The sequence below is a fragment of the Lutjanus erythropterus genome, chromosome 3 (genome assembly GCF_056507025.1).
Source record: "Lutjanus erythropterus isolate fLutEry1 chromosome 3, fLutEry1.hap2, whole genome shotgun sequence".
NCBI classification, from domain to species: Eukaryota; Metazoa; Chordata; class Actinopteri; order Lutjaniformes; family Lutjanidae; genus Lutjanus; species Lutjanus erythropterus.
Genome location: NC_139319.1, coordinates 17,540,029 through 17,564,037, shown reverse-complemented (window position 1 = coordinate 17,564,037; position 24,009 = coordinate 17,540,029). Strand labels below are relative to the sequence as shown.

General features: G+C 40.1%; 1 protein-coding gene across 1 annotated transcript in view; it reads left to right on the top strand.

Annotated features, from left to right (window-relative positions):
• npnta (nephronectin a) overlaps window positions 1–24,009 on the top strand; it is a 90,509-nt gene that overhangs the window by 33,281 nt on the left and 33,219 nt on the right. Inside the window, exons 4-7 of the mRNA XM_084715240.1 lie at window positions 712–804; window positions 9,466–9,561; window positions 18,481–18,600; window positions 23,482–23,601. Coding sequence (XP_084571366.1) covers window positions 712–804; window positions 9,466–9,561; window positions 18,481–18,600; window positions 23,482–23,601 — 429 coding nt within the window. The remainder of the gene's footprint in view (window positions 1–711; window positions 805–9,465; window positions 9,562–18,480; window positions 18,601–23,481; window positions 23,602–24,009) is intronic.

Genomic DNA, 24,009 nt, shown 5'->3' with positions numbered 1-24,009 from the left:
ATCAGACATGCTTAGGAGCAAGCTGCAGTAGCTGTAGTCAGATAAGCAGGGCAAGCCTCCAGCTCACTGAGACAGAACACAGAGAGCTGGTGAAGCTGTGCAGCTGCTAACATGACTACCACGTCTCTGCACACACTCAAAATATCACCATCCTCGCACTGTGTACGATCTACAGGGCAGCTCTTTACCGAGGCACTAATTATAATCTACTGTTTTGGTGCTCTAATTGTTTCAGCTTCAGTCTGAGGGGAAAACATTATTCGCCTAGGTAATCCTCCTTGGCCGGATGCCAGCGTAAATACCAGCGCCACATTTTAAAATAGCTGAAAATCAAAACTTTGCTTGGTGTTAAAAGGTCAAACTTCTCATTTATCTCTCATAGTATAAAATGATTTGCTATCAGTAAGGACAATAAAACTTTTCCAAGATTCAGCTAGCAATAAATTGCCATAGTGGTTAGCTGAAAATGGCTGCTCCATTATCATTAGTCAATGATAATAGTACTGTCGCACAAGGAGAAAGAAACAAACACATTTCCTATATGAGTGAGGCATCATGCTGTCTTATTGCTGTAATGTGGAGTAAACAGATAATTTACAGCCAAGTCAAGAAGCAGCAGGATTAAGTGCTTTGTCATCTTGATCTTGTACAAGTAGTCTTCCAGAGCGCTGCACTGATCTGTCTCTTCCTCTTTGAATCCTTCCTGAATAGCTCTGTGTCAGCCCGGCTGTAAGCACGGAGACTGCGTGGGACCCAATAAATGCAAGTGCCACCCCGGCTTCACCGGCAAGACCTGCAATCAAGGTGAGCTCTCGCCTGGAACTCCTAGACGCTGTGAACACTGCTGTTACTTTGCAGTCGCATGTTACTTTCTTTATTCTTCAAAGGGCGCTGAAATTGAAACATTCAGCACAAAGAAAGAGTCAGAATATACGCTCAAGCAGACTCGAGGCAGCACACAGGCCCGCTGACATGCCCCTGCCCCGGGCGATGGCAGGGTAATCATTATTTATTGTGACCACATCTTCAACATTGAGGCTTACCTGTGGAACAGAAGCTGGTTTTCCAGTAACTGACGTGAGGTGCTTTAAAGAGATAGTACGGATTATTTGAAGTATTTACCACTTGTCAGTGTATTACAGTAAGTGTTATTAGAAGCAGACAGGGGCACCAGCACAGAAGCTAAGCAATGAACTGCTGTGGACAGGGTCAACAGCAAAAAGGTATTTCAGCCACTTAAAAAAGGTTCACGTAAAAAAAAACAGTAGCAGTTTATGTAAGCATGTAAGTCTACTGTCTAAGTCTAAGTCCACTGTTATATAAGACAAATAACACCGTCTCTAAACCAACCAAACTCCGTGGGGGAAATGAGTGATTTTACCTTGCTGAAGGAGTTGCTGGTCTACCACTGCCTCGATATGTTAGTTTGTTGGTGTTATTGTGTGACTACAGTAAATCTGAACTAATCCTTCAACACTGAATTTGCACGATATCACGAACAAACTAACCAACTGAAGCAGTGGCAGACCAGCAGCTCCTGTTTTCTGCAAGTTAAAATGACCGACTTTGCCTATATAGAGTTTGGTTGGTCTGGAGAAAATGATATTTGACTTATATATTGTATATAAGTAAAGGGCTGAACATAATTTAAACCTTTTTTAGGTGGACCTCTTTTTAGAGAGGTAGTTATCAATTGCATGTCCAAAAATGAATAATGCTATCCTATGACGTCCTATTTAATATTGGATTGAATATTTAATATATAGGCATATTAAATAGTTTGAAATCCTATTTAATAAAAAGGCTGAAGCAAGTTGTTTCTCCCTTCTTCTTCTGCTGCAGGAACATTGCAGGAGTGCAAGACGAGCACAAAATTGTAATATGAAAATAACAAGCAACGACGAGTTATCCGCTGTGAGCTGATCAGGCTTTTATGACGGTTGATCTTCTGTCATTGTAAAGTTAAGCCTGTTATCCTGAAAGAAAAAGTCCACTGTTCTGAAAATACACACGGTGGTGTTGGTGTTCAGTGACTGCCTGCTTTACTACCTGCCAGACCCCATTAACATATTGCTCAATTTAACAATTATGAACATCTACTCCTTTTAAAAGATTATTAATGATAGAGACTTACTCATTTGGCGAATATTAGGCATTAATTTTAATTCAAATTAACATGAAATGGGTAAACAAAAACCCAAGTTACACACCAGAATAGAAATTTCAAAGAAGGACACTTACAACTTACAACTTACAGTCAGTCAACTTAGCTTGTTTTCTGAATTACTGATGACATATCATGGTTATGGTTTATGATTTATTATAGTAAATCTATTACAGATTTAAGTGACTAAAATACCTTTTGTTGGTGACCCTGTCCACAGGGGGTTCATTGCTTAGCTGCCATGCTGGCACTCTTGTCTGCTTCTCCAAACTGGACTGGACTGACATCTACTGGCAATATACTGAGTATTGATTAGTACTTTATACAGCCCTACTTAAAATAATCCCAACTATCCCTTTAATCACAAGGGGAGGAGGTGGAGAGAGAGGAGAGAGCTGATTCAGCTCAAATGGAAACGAGCGGTGAGGCCATGTTGAATGATCCCGGGAGTGTATCCTCCCCTGTGAAGATAACATCTCAATTACTGACCTGAGATAACTTGGCTCTGCTTGAGTGCAAGCAACGGTATTGAAAGTGTGTTTGTGTGTGTGTGTGTGTGGATGCTTGAGTTTTTGTGCACTTCCGTCCCTGACTGACAGATTGGACATGTTGAAAAGTGCTAAAGCTTCCTAGCGAGATGTAAAGTTGACGTGCATCCAAGCAGCTTGAAAATACTTGTGGAATTCACGCCCTGAGACAGGAATAGGATAGTGTGTAATTAAAAACAAGGGCCGGGGTGGTGGTGCAGGAGGAGGAGAACCGGGGGGTGGGGTGGGGGGGGTGTTGAAATCCTTTCCGGAATGTTCCAAATGACTCATCCTGCATTTCGAGGCTATAGGTGGCTCCTGTCTGCCCGGCCAGACGGCTGTACTTTGTCTTAATCTGCAACAAAGGGGAGAGGAAAAAGGATCAGCGTCCCATATCCAACTACAATAGACTTCGCTGCCGACCGTTCAGACAGACTTATCTGACAAATGTGATTCCGAGACCTTTCAAGATGAAACTGTACTTTCAAGTGTCCATCGAACCCCCATTTGTCCAATAAGCTCTAGACGTTTTAACAGCGCTTACCATTTTACTCAGCTTTGAGTGGCAGACTTGCCCTTTCAGCCTATTTAGGAGGAGATAACCTTGGGTTCTGTTTTGAGCTGGCACAAGCTATGGAAACCAATTTAATTATTCAGAAGCCATAGATTAGATTTTCTCATTTAAATGCAGCCTCTGTTAAACATTGATTTGAGGTTTACTATTGATGTGCCAGGTGGTCAATGTTTCGAAGCATTCTAATATCCCGTCCCTCTGAGGCACTACATTTATCTTGTGGAGTCAAACTAGAGGAGCACAATGATTCGCCCAGAGCTGTTTCCCTGACCTCCACGCTGCGAAAGGTCAAGCAGTTATCCTGATGCATTACAAAACATTATAGCATACTTAGAATAAACAAATCTTTTACAGTTAAGTTACTGTAAACATGAAAGTTTTATTAATTTGAAGTTAAAGGACCGGTGTGTGCGATTTGCTGCTTGATTTCACTGGGCACAGCTCTGTGACGTTGTGCCTGTGATAGTGGGAATGTCTCTATTCATGTAAAGGAAAACGCAAACTTCAGGCACCAGGTGATGATTCAAAATATAATTCAATATAATGTAGTTTGATGGTGCATCAAAACAAAAGTCCTCTGCATAGGGATGCACCGATTGACCAGATGCAGAGATCAGCAGAACTGGCTGGTTTTCAGCATGACCGGCCCTGATTGATGACTGACTGGTCAGCATCACCTGTCTGATTCTGTTCTGGTCAAATTCACACACGTGGTCCGCATGGTGATCACGTCAATGTGTGTAGCTACACAGACAGTAATACGTTAGCGACAGATTCCAAGAACAGGGTAAAGAGAAGACAGTCTACAAGGAGGTCGCCGATCAACGCTAAAAACTCTAGCTCTTCAGGCTAATGTTAGCCAGCGGCATACTACAGTCGACAGACTGACCACCGGTTCTGGCTGAAGAATAAACAACCTGTGTTTATGCATGTCCTCAAACTTTTTCTAAGTCAGACTCATTTGAGATCACTTTTCCTATGATGTTGTGAGATCATGCTCCCCTCTGGCACATAATCTTAATATTATAATATAATAAAGCCTGGAGGAATAATAACCTGGAGGACTTTTGGAGAAAATGTTAAAGTTATTTATAGCCAGTATTTTATTATGAACATCCAATTAAATTTTAGATTAAAGAAAAATTACAAAAATGTTTGTGTGTTCTGTCTATTATAGTTCTTAAAAATACTGAAAATCAGAATCAGCCATAAGAGAGTGCAAAGAGTGAGTGCATCTCTACCTCTGCAACATTCAGATTTTTATTGGGGGTAGACAAATGCACGTTCTAAATATTAAAGCGGGACCTCATTACTGAAATCGAAATCTACACCTCTGCTTTATTCACTTTTTATGAAATAAGCATTTTTCTTGGGGACATTATCATGCATTAAGTATTACAGTTAATGTGAAAATATTTTAATCTGGTTTCACTTAAAAACATGTTTCCCTACTGCAATAAAACTGTTGACTGAACTTAATTTGAATAATTGGTTCTAAGTGGGGAAGTGACTGAATTGGAAACCTTGACATTGTTTAAATAATTATAGGAAAAAACAGTGACATGGCAGTATATATTAAAAAGGCACACGGCAGGTTTCCATTAACACGACTTTATGCCCCACCAGGAGCGTTTCGGAAGCGGAGCATTTTGCTCACCAGATTTTGTTGATTTGGCAATTTTTCCTTGATATGTGTCGTTGATATTTATGGTAAATAGGCTGAATGGTTTCTCCCTCTTTTTTTTTTTTTTTTGTCTGTTTCTACAGTCAGAGTATAGATAGGATTTTATGTTGAAACTTTAGAACTGAACAAGAGTCTTTTAACTTTAAATGATTGGTTGTGTGAGCTGAATAAATGTGCCACTGAGAGTTGATTTAATTAAGTGTCTAAAGAAAGGTTATCACCATATGAACAGACTTCCCATCATGCAGTGTTTGCAAGTTAAAATTCTGCAGAGACTCCTGTTTTGTGTAATATAAAGAAAAAATACATCATTGAAACTTGCTGTGTCTTTAAATTATGATTGTTTTCTTTTAGAGTAATAAGTACAATATGAACCATGATGAAGGTTGATATCCAGTTCAGTGCCTTCTCCTCGTAGAACCAATTATTTAAAGTTAGGTCAGCAAACTCACATCTTAAGGGCTCCAGGGAAACATGTTTTTACATTGAAATAGCCTAAAATATTTTACTTTGTTGCTTTTAAATACTTTATGGTCTCTAATACTTTATGCATGATAATATCCCCAAGAAAGATGCTTAATGCGTAAAAAGTGGATCAAGCATAGGCGCAGATTTTGATTTCAGTGTTGAGATCCCTCTTTAATATTTAGAACGTGCATTTGTTCCCTTTTTGATTAACTGCTTGCTTAAGAGTCTTACTTCATTTTTATCCATTATATTTTGACTCCTCACCTGGAGCGTCAATTTTGTGTTTTACTTTACATAAATAAAGACATTCCTGCTAAAAAATTGATGCAGAAAAGGCACAAATCAGTGCATTAAAAAATCATCAGAACGTAGGAATTAAGTGTTCGTCATGTTCACCGTCAATGTTGAAACAAAAACCTCACCCCTGAGATTAAGCAGTGAAATATTGCAATAAACACTTACTCTGTAAACCTGCACGTACAGAGATATGTTTTGCATGCACACACAATTGGACACACATTCCTTTTCTCTAAGTGGGAAGTGTGGACAGAAGTGTGACCCTCGGGGTGGCTCTGATTAACAAGAGTGTTAAACAGCTCAGGAACACTGGTTGTATGGAGCGAAAACAAACCACAGAGGAAACATGAGTGTTTACAGCAAACAGAAGCATGGCCGCTATCGATTTCATCACTCTCAGAATCAAAGCCACATTTTTCCTCTGCAGAACGTTTATGTGGTGTTCCAGTTTTGAAAGATTTATACTTCAAGGACTACATATCTGTTTTTAGTGCCAGCTCTTTTCACCTGCCAAATAATTTCACCTCAGTGTTTATTTCACTTTCAGAGGTTCCCATATACAGGGAAAACTTTGACACCTGAATGGGATATCTTTTGAATGAATCTGATTATGTTCAGCAGGAAAGAAACGGGCACTCGGCTGTCAAGAATAATAAGCAGTACTTTGAGAATCCCTATCATTTTCAGAAAGTGCTTCACCTTTGGTGCTGATGAGAATGGTATCTGTCACACAGCATGGCGAGGATAGATGAATACGCTCACGTCGCACAAATAAACTCATTATGGCGATAATCTGTTTAACAATTTGGCAGCACACTCCCCCTGCTGATCCAATCATTTTAATAAGATGATTATTCTATGCAGGTGGATTTAATTAGGAGTAGTTGACCTGCTGTTAAGACACTGTTAAAAGATTTTGCTGGAGGAGTGAAGTCTTCGACATCAGAAGCCATACAGCTGCAGTTAGTGCCTCCAGATGTTGCCTTCTTCTTTCCTCCCCTTGTCTGTCAGCCAGCTGTATAATTAATACCTCTTCACGTGTGATAGTCTCACATTGCAGTTGAAGTAAGTGCAGTTTTTATGTCTGTTTTTAGAATATTCGCTCATATCTGACCTTTTACCACTTTATCTTGGCTGTCTTCAAGAATTTTACGATTATTTCCACTAATCTTCTCATGAATGTAATTCAGTCAAGGTGTAGACAGATACTTTAGGGTTGTTGGTGTAGAAATCAATCTCTCTTCATCACCGTTTGTCTTCCTGGCTGTCTGCTGTTAACAGCCAAACAGCTGCAGGCATTTTAAGTACATGCATGTCATGTGTATTTTCCTTCAATTATCATCTAATTACTCCAAATTGTGTTTGTTTTATCTGTGTTCTCTTTTATAACAAGGTCAATAAAGGGGTATGATATTTGACCTTAACTGACCTCTATTATTACCTCTTATAAGTGGTAATATGTTATGATATACAACACTATGGCAGTACAGCAGTATGTCCTCATACCAGGTGCTTACTTGCAGGGGGATCCGGTATTACTGAGCCAATGAAAAGGCATGGAAAATGGCAGGAAGGTGTCGCATGGATGCCAACCAGAAAACGAGATTGAAATCTCAGCGCTTGCCTAAGTGATTGTTGAGATCAGATCGATAATGTCATCAACCTCCTGCAGATTGTGAAAGGTTATTTATCATGGAGCACAAATCCTGCCCCATTAAATGAACAAGTCAACTCAGACATACTCTGGTTTTGGTTGTTATCAAGCTTAGTTTTTTTTCTGTCTGTGTTGTAGTAAAATTCAGCTAACAATGGGTGTATAGCACCTTTTTTTCTTTTTTTCACAGGTTCTTCCCATGGGTGTCAGTCTAAGAACCCATTCAATAATAATGCAAAATTTGTCTCTGGAGGACACAAATTCTGTCTCTGTCTTCCAATTTATTGTGATAAAGTTTTAATTTTTATCCAAACAAGTTAGAAACATATTGTCCAGCATAGTATGTAATTGTATGCAGTTGAGCGCAGCACCAAAATACAGCCTCCAAAAAGACTTAACTTGAACAGCTCATCATCAAAACAAATCAAACATTATAAGCTTAAAACTTTTGTATTGTATTTCCTTAGATTGCACAGATTTACATAATAAACCTGTTGGTTCTTGTATATTATTTAAATGTGTTTTTAGTTCCAAAAGGCATTTAAACAAGTATGTCTCATTTGCTTTCTACATCGACTGGTTAACTGCCTGCCTCACTCAATTGACCCTTCCTAAGTCCCACCCATTTTTATTCTGTGCTCCAGTAAGAGTTTAGCAACCTTGATACTGGAAGGACCTCAACTTTCCATCTAATCTACGATAATCATTAGCTGACTAGATTGCTAATGTTTGGCTAATATTATCCAACTCCAAGATGTGACTATGCATGCTGCTTTTACAGGTCCCCTCAAAACATCCTTTAACAATCTTAAAATTTTGGTTTTCTTTTCAACATAGGAAACAGGAAAGGACAAAGTGGACTGGGGTTCTGGCGGGTACCAAGCTCGTTGTTGGAGCACTGAGCAAAAAGGGGTGAGACTTAGGAAGGGTCAACAGATAGCCTATGTCACGGCCCTTAAAGTGTGCCCCATGGGGCCTAAATTCGGAAAAGATATGACCTGTAGTCAGTGGCATGAGACATATTATTATTTGATCTCATCTGAATTGGGGAATGGACGTCATCCCCAATGGCATCCCTACACATGGGATTCAGAAATAGCTCTTTTGTCCACAGGCCAAATGGCTAGGAAAGGTTCTAATCTCACCAGCCACTCAGATTACCATATTACTTTTTGGCTGGTAAGGTAAGACAATTGAATGGAAGCACTTGCATATTTTACCAGCATTTGGCTCCCTCCACACATCTGTATTGGAAGGAAAGCAACTCTTATTAGACAGTGCTGCACTGGTTAGATGATTGTCTCAGTGAATTATAGTTCTACTAAACATCTTAAACCAATACCCATGCCTATTTGCAGATAAGGTGTGCAACAAGTGTTTCTGTCCTGTGTAGAGTAAAGAATGCAGTACCCTTGCATAGTTACTGCATCCCTCAACAGGGGAAAAACTTACACAGTCTGAAGCGTGCAAAACAGTCGGAGGTAGCTGTATCATCTTCCTGTCACCTAACAATAGGTATTGTTTGGTTGCCGCCGGGTGGAAAGGTTGCTGGATGGATAGATGGATAGGCAGTCAGAGCGGGGAGGGGCTGAAATTCTAGAGGCTCTGAAGTGTTTGTAGTCAAGCAGTGATTTGCCTCTTTAAATGGCAACTCCCATCTACCTTTGAACCTCCAGATACAAATTGAGAAGGGATCTTCTGAATCCGTGAGATACTGTAATTCTCTCAGATCCTATTTCACCCTCATGACAAAAAAGGAATGCAGAAGAGAGAAGAGGGCAGGAGGAGCAAGGACGCAAAAACACTTTCACTGTTTCTCTCATGTGGCCTAGAATTTTTTTTTTTTTTCTGATACTCAGCTCATGTCCAATTCCCACAAGTGTAATCCTCTTTGCTGCATAATGTTCCTCTTTACTTTCCAGGAATGTGGTGTGGTCAGAGGTGTTCTAATCCATTGGTTGGTGCTTTTCAGTCTCACTACATCTCTCTCTGTCTCTCACTCTTTCTCCACCCTTTACTACTTTACCTTCAATCAAACCCCCTTCCTCTCACTCCCCCCCACCCCGTGCCCTCTAACCCATTTTCTTTTGTCTGAAGAAGAAGAGCCGGACTATTTAACCCCACCAGTGTGGGCCAGTCACCTTCCTCTCTTTCTTCCTGTGGACCATCAGCCAGCGAGAGTAGTGACGGAGGGTGAGATTCGTCGATCAACCTCCCCCCACAGCAGCTTTTCTTCTCCCCGGTCTCAGCGACATGCATGGTGCTGCACTGTGCCGACTGACTGAGGGGGAGCGGCTGTCACTCTCAACTGTTCTCTTGTAGTGCTTCCTGTCCGCCCCTGGCAGCAGAGACACCACCAACAGCGGCTTTTCACTCGAGATGACAGCATGAACGCCGAGCATGCCACCATCTTTACCACTCTACACTCTTAGAAATAAAGGTTCTAACTATGCAGACTCATGTAGACCCCATTTTGGTTCCTGGTTGAACCTTTTATAAAGCTTCCACCTCTTTTACCTCAACCTCAACATATAGACAGAAAGGCCCTGAATCATCTGTGAAAGGTTCCACCCACAGCCCCCTGGTTCTATGGTGTAATGGTCAAACCAAGAACCCTCTCTGGGGGTTCTATCCAGAACCATTTCACCTACCTTTCTACTGAGAGCCCTTTTATGTCCCAAAGGTTTCATCTAATACCCACCTAGGGGATTCAACTGAGAACCCTTTCATATACTAAAGGTTTCATCAAGAACCCACCCAGGGGGGCGATGATCTTTTAATACCCGTACTTTCAACAATCATTGCAGAACTCTTTCTTTAAAAGGTATCTTAGTGGAACACTTAGTCTTACAAAGAACCCTTGAAGAAAATGAAACCACGAGAAAAGGGTTCTTCAGCCTAGGACTTTGGAATCGAAAGAGGTACTGAGTATCGTGTATTTATACTAATATAGTATCGAAAATCAACATTCTAGTTTTGTCGCAGAAGCAAATGATTGTGGGTAGAACCCCAGTCTTTCTGGTAGAACCCATCTGAAACCCTTATTTCTAAGAGTGCATGTCTACGTCTGTTTCTTTCACTGTCTACCCAAATACATGAGACTCTCATTACCAAAGAGCCATCGTGATTTTTCCTTATTGCTCTGCCCCATCTTCGCTCTCATTTTCCTCTCCAGTCTTTTTTTGGGGGTGGGGGTGGGGGGGCACCTGGAACAAAGAGCTCCTCCTTCCCTTCACAACCATCGTCGACATGGACTCGGCACTCATGACTCCTCTATCGCTGCTTGCTAAGGCCTGAAGTTCTACCCGAGTGTTATCTTCTTTAGAGGCGAGCATATCCCCAAGAAAGAGCCCCTGCTAATCTCTCTGTCAGTGATAGAGGCGTGTCGGGAATGTAGCATAGCATACCTCGGTGGAGCTGACCCAATAAATCACTCCACTTTGCATCCCTTCAGATGTGTCTTAGCAGTTCATTTACCGTACAGTGAACAGCCCAGAGGGGCTCTGCACCTCTGCTATCGCTCAGGTTTCTGCAGTCCTGGGGCCGTGTCGAACTGTCAATCGGTGGCCTTGTCTGCCTGTTATCTCTGCGTTTTCCCACTCCTCTGTGTCCTCTCTCAGTTCCGTCTTTTGTGTCCTCTCTCTCTCTCAGACTTGTTTGTTTTGTTTTTTTTATTCCACATAGAGGAGGCCCTGGCTGTGTCTTGTGTCTGGCATGTGCTGATGTTCATGGAGCTGCCTCTGTCTGAGAATGTGACCATTCCAATAATCCCTCATTTACATTTTTAAGCTGTTTTTCTTTTTCAGCACAACGGGCAAGTGGAGACCTGTTTCTCTGCCACACTGACAATGGACAGGGTTGCTATGGTTTTCTCTAATCGCCATAATGAGAATGCCAGTTGTTTACTGTGAAAACCAGGGAGGAAAACAGGGCTGACACTGCTAATTAAAAAAGTGAAGAGTGAGGATGTGTGTGTGTGTGTGTGCAGGTGTGAATGCTATGGACAGTATCTTGTGGGAGACAGAATCTGTTGTCGGCTTTGGATTTTAACTGAAAATGAACCAAGCAAAGCCTTCTGCCTGACAAGGACAAGACAAATCATTTTGACTTACCTTTTTTTTTTTATAAAGAATTAAAACAATTAAAAATCAGTTCTGAAAGAAAGACATTCACCAGTCTTTTTAAAAGCCTTAAAACAAAACGTTGTAGCCTCTGTAATCACATGGTGCATGACAGCAGTACTGCAAAAGCAGATGCAGTGCAATTTGCACAGGGCAACAAGTTGTGTGTTGTGTGCGGAGTCCAATCTCAGTATTCATATTGGCCCAACATTGCACCTGCGTTCCTGCCTGTTTGTGACAGCTATCCCTTGCTGAACAGCTTTAAAATATATTTTTTTCCATCCATCTGTGAGGTATTCTGCAGAAACTGTACAAAAGGTGTTGTGCTGCTGCTATGATGTCAATATGAAAATAATTTTCACTGTATTTTTGCTGCAACTCCCAGACATTATGTTTATATACATCTAGTGTGCAACAACAAATACGCTGATGAGGGGAAATTAATGCTGACCAAACTATGTTTCGAGCAACATAACGAGGACATGTTGTTAACTAACATATCTGGAAAGGTACAAAAATGACACTGCCAACATACATATTTTTTTTTCTGCCAAAATAGATGATCCTGCAAGGCACTTTCCATTCATAGTGATTACAGCATTATTCAAAAGACAGCAGTGTCTGTGACATGAGAAGCTTTTAGTAATATTTAACCAAAATGATGATCTTTCTGTAATCCTCCTCTCCCAGTCTGAGACTGGTTAAGCAGACTTCTCTGTTCTCTCTGTCAGTGCATGTATGTGCAAACTGGAGCTGACAGGAGCGAGGACAGAGGATTCAAGTCAGATGGACAAAGTGCTTTTGTTGCCAAAATCTATCCAAAATCATGATCTTACCCCAACCCTACCCAAAGTGATTTTACTTCCTAAACCTACCCAAAATGATGATATTTCCTCACCGTAACCAAAGCGCTTTTGTTGCAGGAGTCTGGATATGGACCCCGGTACTGCTGTGTTTAATTCCTGCTTGTTATACTTCCGCTACCACCAACCCATTATATGAACGTGTCGTTTCAAAGAAACATTGTCTCTGAACATAGTCTAAACAATAATTTTGTTCCTGTTTGTCACCACAACACTATTTTGAAAACAATGTAGTAATATACAAAAGCAATTTGTAAGTGACAGGGATGTTTTGCTGAGAGACACATCTGTCAGTCAGAAAACAGGCCAAAAATAGGAGCTGCTGCCACATGTGAGCCATGCTGCTTATGCAGGATGCGTGGCTGCACTAACACGTTAAAAAATGTGCCTGAATGAAAAGATAAAGGTTCCATGCTGCTGTGTCCCAGGTGCTAGACAACCTTTTTTGGCATCACGAATGCAGCTGGACGATCATGAGGCTTGTTGATTTCTAAATAACATTTAGTTTGCATGACACACATGTCCATGTTTAGCAGAATAAAAGACTGTGATTGTGTTTTGTCTGACACTGTTGAATAGAGCTGCAATGATTAGTTGATTGAAAAAACAATTTCCATGTAATTTTTCAAGCAAAAATGTCAAACACTTGCTCATTTCAGCTTCTTAACTGTAGGAATTTGCTACTTTTCTTTGTCATTTATGAAAGTAAATGAAGAGTCTTTGAGTTTTGGACTGGTTGCAGAGAAGAAGCAGTTGGGAAACTATAATGAACATTTTCCACAATTTTTTAAAACAGGCTAAAAGATCTATCAGTTAATCAAGAACACAATCGGCTTTTCAGATTAATCAGCGGTGTAAATAATAGTAAGTTGCAGCCCTTCACCTAAATGTCTGCTCATTGTTATCCTTACTCTGGTTGTTAGTGAACGTAACGCTATAAATATTTCATTGGAGTGGCACTCATGTAACAACTGCATTTACAAACTGACCCCTATATATCCAGAGGAATTTCTAGCTAAGGAACATGACTCAAAGCCTTGTGGCATTTATTGGGATTCAACAAGCAGATGGTCACTCACTTCCATTCACTCTGCCAACATGGCTTTAGTAGGCCAGAAGCTGGTGAGGTCTGCGGACATACAAACTGGGCATCTGCTCCGTCATTCATCCAAATTAATCTATGGTATCTCTTAAATGTAGGAGGCATGTGGCACTCAAAGAATGCACCCTGCATATGTCCACAGAGTTAAACAGGGCACTATTTACAGTACAATACAGGCGGCCAAGATGAAAATGACCCCTCATGTGCTGCTGTGCTGTGAGATGTAATCTATTTGTGATGCTTCTACTGTATCCCAGAAACAGGAGGCGATATTCATAGTTGAAGTTATTTATATTTCTGCTTGGAGCTTGTGTCATCATTCCAGTGTGATGGATTCTTGTGTAGCTTCAAGTTGGATTTTCCCCTTTTGGGCCTGGTACTCTCAAGGGACCTCATATTTAGGTCAGAGGCGGGACAAAAAAAAAAAAAGTTTTGGTGATATATGGAAGGAATATGTGAGATTTTAGCCAAGTGAACTCTTCACTCCCATCAATAACCTCTCCATCAACATCCATAACGCTTTAAGCCCTACCTAAACACTCTCCTATCATTGGACCTGTCAGTACTAAAGGCAGGGGAGACTTGGGGCAAATATAAGATTTTTTTTACCTTTTCCTTCATAACAGACTACTTGAAATGCACTAGTCATCTTTTGATATAAGAAACACATTTATGCACACTAATTAATAATACAATTTAGATATTTTAGAGTGATAATTAGATTTTAATTGGTTGAACTGAGTTTAAAGTGATTTTACATTTAATTTTTGTGAAATATGTTTCTAACATTTGGGTTTCTGTCATTTTCTAACAGAAAAATATGTCAACACATCGGGGGGGCAAATGTAGCACAGTGCTGCAGTTGCCCCTGCTCTTGCGGTACTCTTCAAATATTTGGTGTGGTCATTTAAATTTTAAATTTAAAATTTAAATTCACAGTCATCTAAACTTTATCCAGCAGTGGAAAAATACTGCACATCCAAAAACAAATTTTCATGTTTCAAAATATTGTTTTTGCTCAATAGTGCTAAGATGAAATGATCCCACTCCTGCTAAGCATGTGCAACATGTCATCACTCTAGTTTGTTTCTGATTGCAGGAATTGAGTGTGTTACAATTGCCCCTGTTACAATTGTCCCCAGTCCCCCCCGACAGAAAGCCAAGAGTGAGATTGCATGGCAATCATATTCTGTAACCAAACCAGCAAAATTAGGTTTAGTGATATGGCAGCTTTCACACCGTGGGAATTATTATTGACTAATATCTATATTATTAACTGATAACTGACACAGCTACAGTATGATTTTTCAAGATCTTTTGTTTCTCAATGAATCATTCCTACTAAAGTAGAAGTACTGTTACTTTTCCCAAATATTAGTAAAAGTAAGAAGAAGTAAGAATACGTTTTGAATTTCAAGAGAAGCTCTATTTAAAATGACTGTGAACAGGAGTTGAGGCCAAGACGAGGGTGATGTAGGAACCATGGCCAATTCATTATGAACATGCATTACCATCAGTCTCTCTTCAATTCAGTGATGCTCTGAAAGAGAAGTGACACTATTTTCTTCACAGGAAAACTTAATCTTGAACATTGCACCAGGAGGGAAAAACGGTTTAAAGCAAACTGAAAATGAAAAGTCTTCCTCAAACAGCATCACTCCGGGCGGCTCTATAATCCTTGTCTTCCTCAGTGTATGAGAAAGATGAATCAAGAATCTACTTGAATAAATTATTTGAGTGTACTCAAACAGAAGTACACAGCAAAGACTCTCAATTACAGTAATGAGAGTAATTAGTTACTCTCCACCACAACTAATGGCAGCGTAATCAATATGCTATTAATAGCGATGTGCATCTAGAATGCTGTTGGTATTTTTCACAGCCAACATTTTGACTTAGCAGGAAAAGCACAGGTGTAATTAGTAACATTTTAGTCGGGACATTCAGTCCAGTTTAAACCACTTATAACAACATGACATGTACTTTAGTTGATGATAAGGTATGATGATCTCGAGCGAGCTTGAACAGGCTGTACCTGAGCTCACCTTCCCCCCCAGCAGGGCCTGAGATACACAATATTTGATGCAGACAAGTTGAACATGCAGTACTGCTCCTGAAACAGCACCTGATGCTGGAAGACGCTGCAGAGGTGAAGGGAGTTACAGTAGATTGTGGGCAGCAAGTAATGCAGGAACTTTGGAGAAGGCATAATGGATGAGGGCCAACCAGACTACATATATGGACAACCTAAAATATGTGGGAAGTGATAATTGGACACATGACTTTAAAATCACTTCTCTCCCTTCGTGAACTACCTCAGTGTTTTATTTAGATCTCCCAGTGTACCGCAATGCACATTACCAGGATTCAGCACAACTAAGCAGAATACATACATTTAGGTCTATTAATTATTTGCAATTTTGGATGCTTTGTCACTTAAAAGAATCTACAGCAAACTTAAATCAAATTGATGTCTCTTACAATGGACGTTTGAACTCATTACAGAAAACACATAAATAATAACACTAATGATGGCTTTGTTTCATTTAGGTACGACAGTGAGCCTGCGTGCACAATATTAAGACACTGTACATGGAAAGAAATGTAATGGAACGCAGACATTATTAATGTAATTAGTTACCATTGTGCATTCATTGCTATGACATGTCCAAATATCAGGCTGATTATGGTCAGATCCATTCTGTAACCCTGATCCTATGAAGATATTTACAATGCGACTACCAACTGGAGATCACTGTAAAGGAATTTAGTGGTAAACTTAATACTCTCACATTAAAACAATTTAAAATGTCTTTTATTTTCAGACCACCTCAAAACTTATAAACTTAAGCTGCTCTGATTTGAAGCCTTTCGAGTCGAATTAATGTACTTCTGTGAGTTCACTCAACTGAATAAATTAAGTTTCGAAGGAACTTCTCAGACTTCTCAGTTGTCTGAGAGTTCAAACTCTTTTGTTGTTTGATGAAAACACATGACTTGAAACTTTAATACATGCGATGATAACGGTTGTTCTGATAGTCATGAAACTAATCACGACTAAGGTCAGCAGCGAAACCGTGCATTTAGTTGATTCAACTTAATACTTGAATATTTTCTCTCTGACATCCCGAGCTCCTGCAGCCTGGCTGTCTGTGTCGAGCCTGGGCAAGGCTGAATGGGGAAAACAGCTTGGTTCAATCAATCAATCAATCAATCAATTGGTCATACATTAAACAGGATTATAATTTATTTAATATACAGTCTATGGCTCCAACTCACTACTTTGACTGCTACCCATTTTTGCTTGGACAATGGCTATATATTGCTACTTTAACTTAACTGAACTGGATTGACTTTTTCAAAATTCACTTTCTCAAGTTTTTTAAGGCGGCGGAGGAACTTGATTTTTGACATTGAACTTGCTTAAAATTATTTAGTGCAGGTACCTCAAGAATAAACTACTCCATTATGGCAAAATTATTAACAGCAATAATAATTAAAAACTTCATTATTCTCAAAATATTATTAGTTATTTGATTGAAATCATATGAAAAAGGATTATTATTTTTAATGTAGAAAAGTCACAGTTAATTTGTGTAAAAGAAAAACACATTAGGGTTGTTGATGGAGCGCATGAGGAAATCTGTCTCCTTCAGAAAATGTGACAGAATGCTTCAACCCCCCTGATACTAAATTAGGATCCATGGCAAACATGAACTCAATAAAACAGTTCTGTGCAGGCAGAATTGGGTGTTTTTGACTGGGGTCCCACAGGACCTCAATACATTGTTGTTGTTTTTTTAAAAAGCACTAATTAAAACAGAAACAGTAAACAATGATATGAAGACATTAGGAACAAATTGATTAACAAAGTCATTAGGAATTAGAAGGATAGAGTAATATCTCGAGGGTCTGAAGTTATCCCAGTCGGTAGGTTAAAATAAGTTCAGTCTAAAACAAGAAATAAACATGTTTATTTCAGAAGCTAAGCCTTTTTAATGAGGGACACTTTGACTTGTCATAGCAGGAAACACAGGTGTAACTAATAACATTAATGACATGTCTGTTCCACTTAGCAGCGTCAGGAACTGGTTTTAAAGTCACTTAACATTAGTTGTATTGCTGAAAATAAGATGTCAGTGGGATCTACAGCAGGAATAAACAAACCTGAAATATTTATTTAATTTAGCCACTTTAAACCCTTCACACTGAGGACACTTTGACTTTTCATGGCAGGAAGGACACAGGTGTAACTAATAACATTAATGGCGTCTCCGTTCCATTTCAGTGTGTCAATAAGTCATCCCGAGGAGGCGACTGACACGGCACCAGGCTGCAGCAGCTGAAATACATAAATGGAACGCAGACACTAATAATGGTATTAGTTGCACTGGTGTTTGACTAGTCAAAATTTCTGCTGTAAGAAGGGTATAATGACTTGAATTTGCATAAGCATTTGACAGGTGTTGAGCTCAGGGCATGTTCTTTTCTCCCAGGAGGCCGCCATGCTCTGAAGGCAGACATCAGCATCATTTTCTAATAAGATTTTCGCGGGCTGTTGTGGGTGAGATTTTCTCCACTTTTATGCTCGCATTAAAACACTGGAATTATATGAATCTATCAAAGAGCGCTGGATGGAGCGGCTACAGCCACATGAACTGGTGGTGAGTCAGAGGGTATAATAGCATCTTTTATCACTTGCAGGTAATGGGCAGGTTGACAGTTGACACTGGCTTCCTGTTAAACCATCAAAGAGGGAAGTTGCAGGCTTGTCAGAACACGGCAACACTTCGCTTCCTCGAAGACACCCCCCTCCACCCCCTTCCTAAACACACACATTAACATACGCACAGACAGACAGACACCATAAAAACCTGGGCATAAATGGATGGCTGAGGTTTGACATGATTGACCTCTTCACCTTTGCCCTCTGACTAATTTCACCTCTGTGTAGGGGGGTGGGGGGTCTGTCTCTCTCTCTCTCTGTCCTCCAGTCTACTTATGCTGTCCCTCTCTCTGTCTGCAGACCTGAATGAGTGTGGGCTGAAGCCGCGGCCTTGTAAACACAGGTGCATGAACACATATGGGAGTTACAAGTGCTACTGCCTCAACGGCTACATGCTGATGCCTGACGGGACCTGTGGAAGTGAGTCTGTCTTTCACAAACACACACACACACACAAACACACAACTCTGATTCACTGTAAAAAAAAAAAAAAAAAATGTTTTAACTTGAAAAAAGTGCTTGTCCTATCTTAATGTAAGTTTCCAAGATAGAAAAACTCCTATCTTCCTATCACAAAAGCAATTCCCAAACTCATGGCTGTGTCCTACCTTATCTCAGACCTCGAATCTTATCTCACCTTAGGAAATTCTATCTAAAGCTGCAAACTTGATTCTTCAATCAACTCGCCCCGTCATGTCTGCATCTGTGTTTTAAATAAACACGACTGCCTGTATCCACAACAGCACCTACGAATGGGCAAGAAAAGACGGTTGTTCAGTTTGGGCTTTTGATGAGGAAACACCACATTTCTTGCCAATGATTGACCCCTGATAAGGATTTGAACGGATAGACCACGTCGATCAAATTCTAAATGAGTCACCTTTGCGGTCGATATGTTCCCTTGCGAGGCAGCTAGATTCGAGGGATCACATGAAAATCCACAAAACTCCTTGGAGCGACTCGTCTCCCAGAGAGGTTAGCATAGATACTGCGATAGCATCAGTTATATCAGAACTGGAGAGTATTTCTTCATTGAAAGGCTTTTCTCGGTGGTTTCCGCTCTTCTCCTGACAGGCTTCTGCAAGAGTTTGATCTGACTGGTTGAAGATAGCCTGTATTAGATGTTCATCCAGTCACCCGCCAAGTGTTTTTTTTGGAAGCGATTGCCCTTTTCCAAACAGTTTAACAACAAACAAACCATCTGACATGTCAGGTTAGTCGACATGTACCCATTAACACTTGGTCTGGGAAATTTAGAGCATCATCACAGGGTATAAGTAGTCGTTCAGTCATAATACAGTACTTAGGGTTCATGTCGCTCCCCATCTTCTTTGTCATTTCTATAGAGACCTATCAACAGTCGTGCTGCTATTTCTGACAGTGATTTTGAATTTAGGACATGGTCTATGCCATCTTAACTTCCTAACTTAATCAGACACTTATGTAACCTAAGATATGATAGGATGTTTTCCTAAAAGCAGTTAGGAAACATTTTTCTTTAATAACAAAAATCCTAACTATCATTCTAAACTGAGATAAAATTGGATTTCAGACTTAGGAAGTTTCTGTGACGAAGCCCCAGGTCACATTAAAATGTCACCACAAACTTTTCTAGTCAAATCAGCTTGATTCAGTTATTCTTAAGAAAACATGATCAGTAAGCTTAAGATATTAAGTTGTACAAACAAATCTTCAGTCACAATGATAAACACTACAAAGAAATTTGATTTCCTTTTATGTTTTATCAGTGTGAAAAGCCAGTTTCACTCAAAGAATTTACAGCTGCAGCTGTTCCTGTTGGAGCTCCTTCGTTCTAGCATCTGCACAAAGACAATATATGAAACTGCTCCCAGTGAATTCATTAAATTGTAAATGTAAGGTGCTGGAGACTGAATTCAATACTAATCTTCATTAGGGTTTGCAGTGTTTTCATTATTGTGAAACACAACTATGACTTATTTCAAAGTTCCCTTAAGTCAAAATCAATGTTTAAGTGTTTTTTTATCACATATCTATTGATCTATATGTCACCTATAGGCCAGTATCTGTCCCAGGAATGACAAAAAATTCATTTTGTGGATATTCTCGGGTATTTTTAATGGTTTTTCAGAGTTGATCTTTTCCTGGAAAACAATTAAAAAAAACTGTTGATGACTCATCCTGCACTCAGGGGTGTAAATTTGCGTCCAATAAACCCTCTCAATTTTGATGCAGTGCAGCGTGGAGGGAGAATACATCCATTCACTGGAGTGGATTGGAGTGTTTCTGGGGACCGGGCCTTACTGTGCACAACTTTATAGCTTTATTCACTGATTTGAGTGAAACAAGATCATATTTTTTGGGGAAAATATTTTCTTGTTTCCCTTCTGACGTCTGCTCATGGAACAATGCTTACATGTACCAAGATGCATTGCAGGCAAGCTTGTGTCTCACACACCCAAGTCACTGTGTTATCACCACCCTAGGCTATAGCTATCATTTTATTGGGCAAAACATAATGGGAGGTGTCAAAAGTACTCATTTAGTGCACCCCCTGGATACCCAGAGGCAGAGACTGGAAATCCAAACTGAAAGGGGCTGTAGTTCAGTGACATCACTGGATGCAGGAAGAACAACAGATTTTGCAGCAGGAGAACTCTGTTTTCTCAGTTAATATAGCAGACAATGAGGACTTTATTGCTTAAATTGACTACATTTACCATCAACACTGACTGGACATCTACATGAAAAGTGGTGGATTTTCCCTCTAAAGTGTATTAGAAACACACAGCAAGTTTTCATCATGTGCTATAAAAAAAAAAAAAGAAACGTCTTAGAAGAGAACATTGCATGCTGGGAAGTATATTGATATGCTAATCGTGATCATTTGGAATGAATTGAAGTGTAAAGTACATTCATTCAATTCGTCATTTCAAGTCAAAAGTTATTTTAATTGTAATTTTAATTTACTTGAATAATTAAAACTTATAAATTTAAGTTAAGGTAATGAGAAAAGATTGGTCGATTCCACAAAATTCCTGTATGATTTTTACAGTGTTGTACAGTGTTTGTATCACTGTCTGAAATGTGGATGTTTTCATTCACTTTCTCTCTTGTGTGTCATTTTTTCATAATCTCCCTTCAGCTTTGTAGCCTTGATATGCTACTGTGAAGCCTTCCTTCGCTTCACTATGAATGTATTCATCTGAATGCCTGCGCAAAGGCAAAGCTGATGACATATGCTCTCTATTATAAAATACGTTTTCCCACTTGTGTGAGCACCACTGACAGCAGCCTCACAATCCTTTGATAGACTGTTTTGATTAAAGCCCCGTGTTGATCTGCTTCATTACAGCAGCTCCACTCTGAAGAACCCCTGCAAAGAACTCTTAAGAGGGCTTAAATGAAAAATGTGGAAGAAACACAATCTTTAGACCCTCGAGTGAATGCACACTTCTTATTGGCCGCCCTGAGGTATTCCACAGACTGGGGGTTGATGCCTGTACATGTTTCCCATCTGATCTGATAACTATTTTCTGCTCACGTTTCCACTCGAGGTTGGTGTGACTCCCTTTACCTCATTTTAATTAATTCTTTTTTTATCAGAAAAAAAAAAATTATTTCACCCCCTTTTAAAGTCTGAATTGCTCCCCACTTGAGGTGATCTCAAACTGTTCTTGGTGTTGTTGTGTGATGATAGCATGATAGTGTTAAACACCTTTGCCGGCTCTTCTTTTCTCCCCTGCTACTGCTTTGATCAATAGATCACTGTAGCATTTAATCAGCCCGGCCTGCCTCAGTCATCAAACCGTACTCCAGGGTGCCTGCGGCAGGCTGAAGTAGCAGAGGCAGCATGAGCCTCACTTTTAATTTCCTTTTTAGGGTCTGAAGTTATTGAGAGAGGCTGAACAAAATCTGTTCCATTATATTATTATTTTGGAGGGTCTTGATCTGCCCGGCATGGCTCGACAACAGCGGCGCTGCACAGTGGCGCTTCGATAGGGTGGAGATGTATTATGAGTCTGTGGTTGTAGAATAGGATGAAAGTGGGTGAGGGAGGATTGCGTGGGCTAAGGTGTGAGCATAGAGCGACTGCGCAGCACAGGAATCTAATAATGGCAGAGTGTGTGCTCCTCTGTTGTCTGCACCTCAGGGTCAGTGCGGCTAATATCAGAAAAGGCAGGCGAGTGGCTCTTATACACTGGCTGGAGGATAAGGATAAAGTGTGAGGAGGAAAGAAAGTCGGAGTCAGAGCAGTATAAACTTTTCTCTTTCTTGTCAAAGCTGAGGTAGGCAGTTCTAGAAAAAGATAGGTGACTGTTGAGTCTCCTTCCCAGATCAGCGTTTTGGGCTGGGAGCTCAGTCCGAGCCACCTATGTTAGAGACTCCTCCTGGCTCTGATTGGTTGTTTTTGTTCAGCGCAGTTTGTTGCACAGTTGATTGTTGCAGATGCCATCAAGAGCGCTAGGAGCAGCCAGAAGAACCTGATTCTTTTGCCTCCATGACAGCAACAGCCATGGCTGGACGCATTATATTTTCAGGTTGTCCATCCGTCCAAATGTCCACTCGGACTCAAGGATGTGCTAAATAGATTTTGGTGGTCAGTGTGACCTCATGTTCATCCCATTCTTGTTAACACGATTTCTCAAGAATGCCTTGAGGGAATTTTTTCAGATTTTGCATAAATGAACACTTCCTGTTCCTCCCATACTCATAGGAAAACCTGGATGACATTCCTCCAAATGTCCACTTGGACTCAAGGATGAACTGATTTGAATTTAGAGGTCAAAGGTCAAAGGTCATTGTCAGCTCATGTCCATCCCATTCCCATGAATGCAATGTCTCAAGAACACCTTGAGGGTGATTTGGCACAAATATCCACCTGGACTCAACGATCAACTGATAAGAATTTGGAGGTCAGAGGTCACTGTGGCCTTACAAAACATGTTTTTAGCCATAATTCAAGAATTAATACACTAATTTGACAAAATTTCACACACATATTAAATTGGATAAAATGATAAAGTGATCACAGGACAAAGGTCAAAGTCGTATGTAGCCCTCTGTAAAAAATAGTCATTTTGCCTGAAAAATACACTTGATATTTTTATTAACTTCCTTCAAAATCTTCACTATGAGTCTGTTCAGACTGTGGAGGCATATAACTGTGAGGCAGCAATTCTAGTTTTGCATATCTGTCTCATGTACTACTACCAGAATACAATGACACTTTAAGGTAATATGACAAAAAGTTATAAAAAAAAAAAAAAAAGTAATTCACTAAATTGTTAATATGTGTTGCATTTCTCTTGTGTCTCTCAGACGCTCGTACCTGTGGCATGGCCAACTGCCAGTACGGCTGCGAGGTGCTGAAAGGAGAGGTCAGATGTCAGTGTCCGTCGCCGGGGCTACAGCTGGCTCCGGATGGAAGAACCTGTGTGGGTACGTCCTCAGTCTTAATATATCACCACAGACCTGACATGAGCCTTATGTTACCACTCCCTTCCATGAGCAACTCGTGCGAAGCACAAACAAGGATGTTTTATTTATTTTTTTATGAGTACTCCTCAGTCTTCAAATTTGCTGAGTGATGATCAAATGCGACTGTTTTGGCAGAGCAAGAAAGAAAACTTGGCATTGAAAATGTAATTTGGGAAGTCAGACAAAACCTCTTAGCAAGCGACGCTGAAATTCATCCAAAATATTTACCAATACGTCTTTTCTGCTTTGATCAAGGACCCCAGCAATTTCACAGTCCTTGTCAACCAAATGGTGGCTTTATTTCCTCTCAGTTCCTCCAGCTTTTACAGCAGAAATGTGATCAGCCTCTCCACCCTCCTCCTGTCCTCC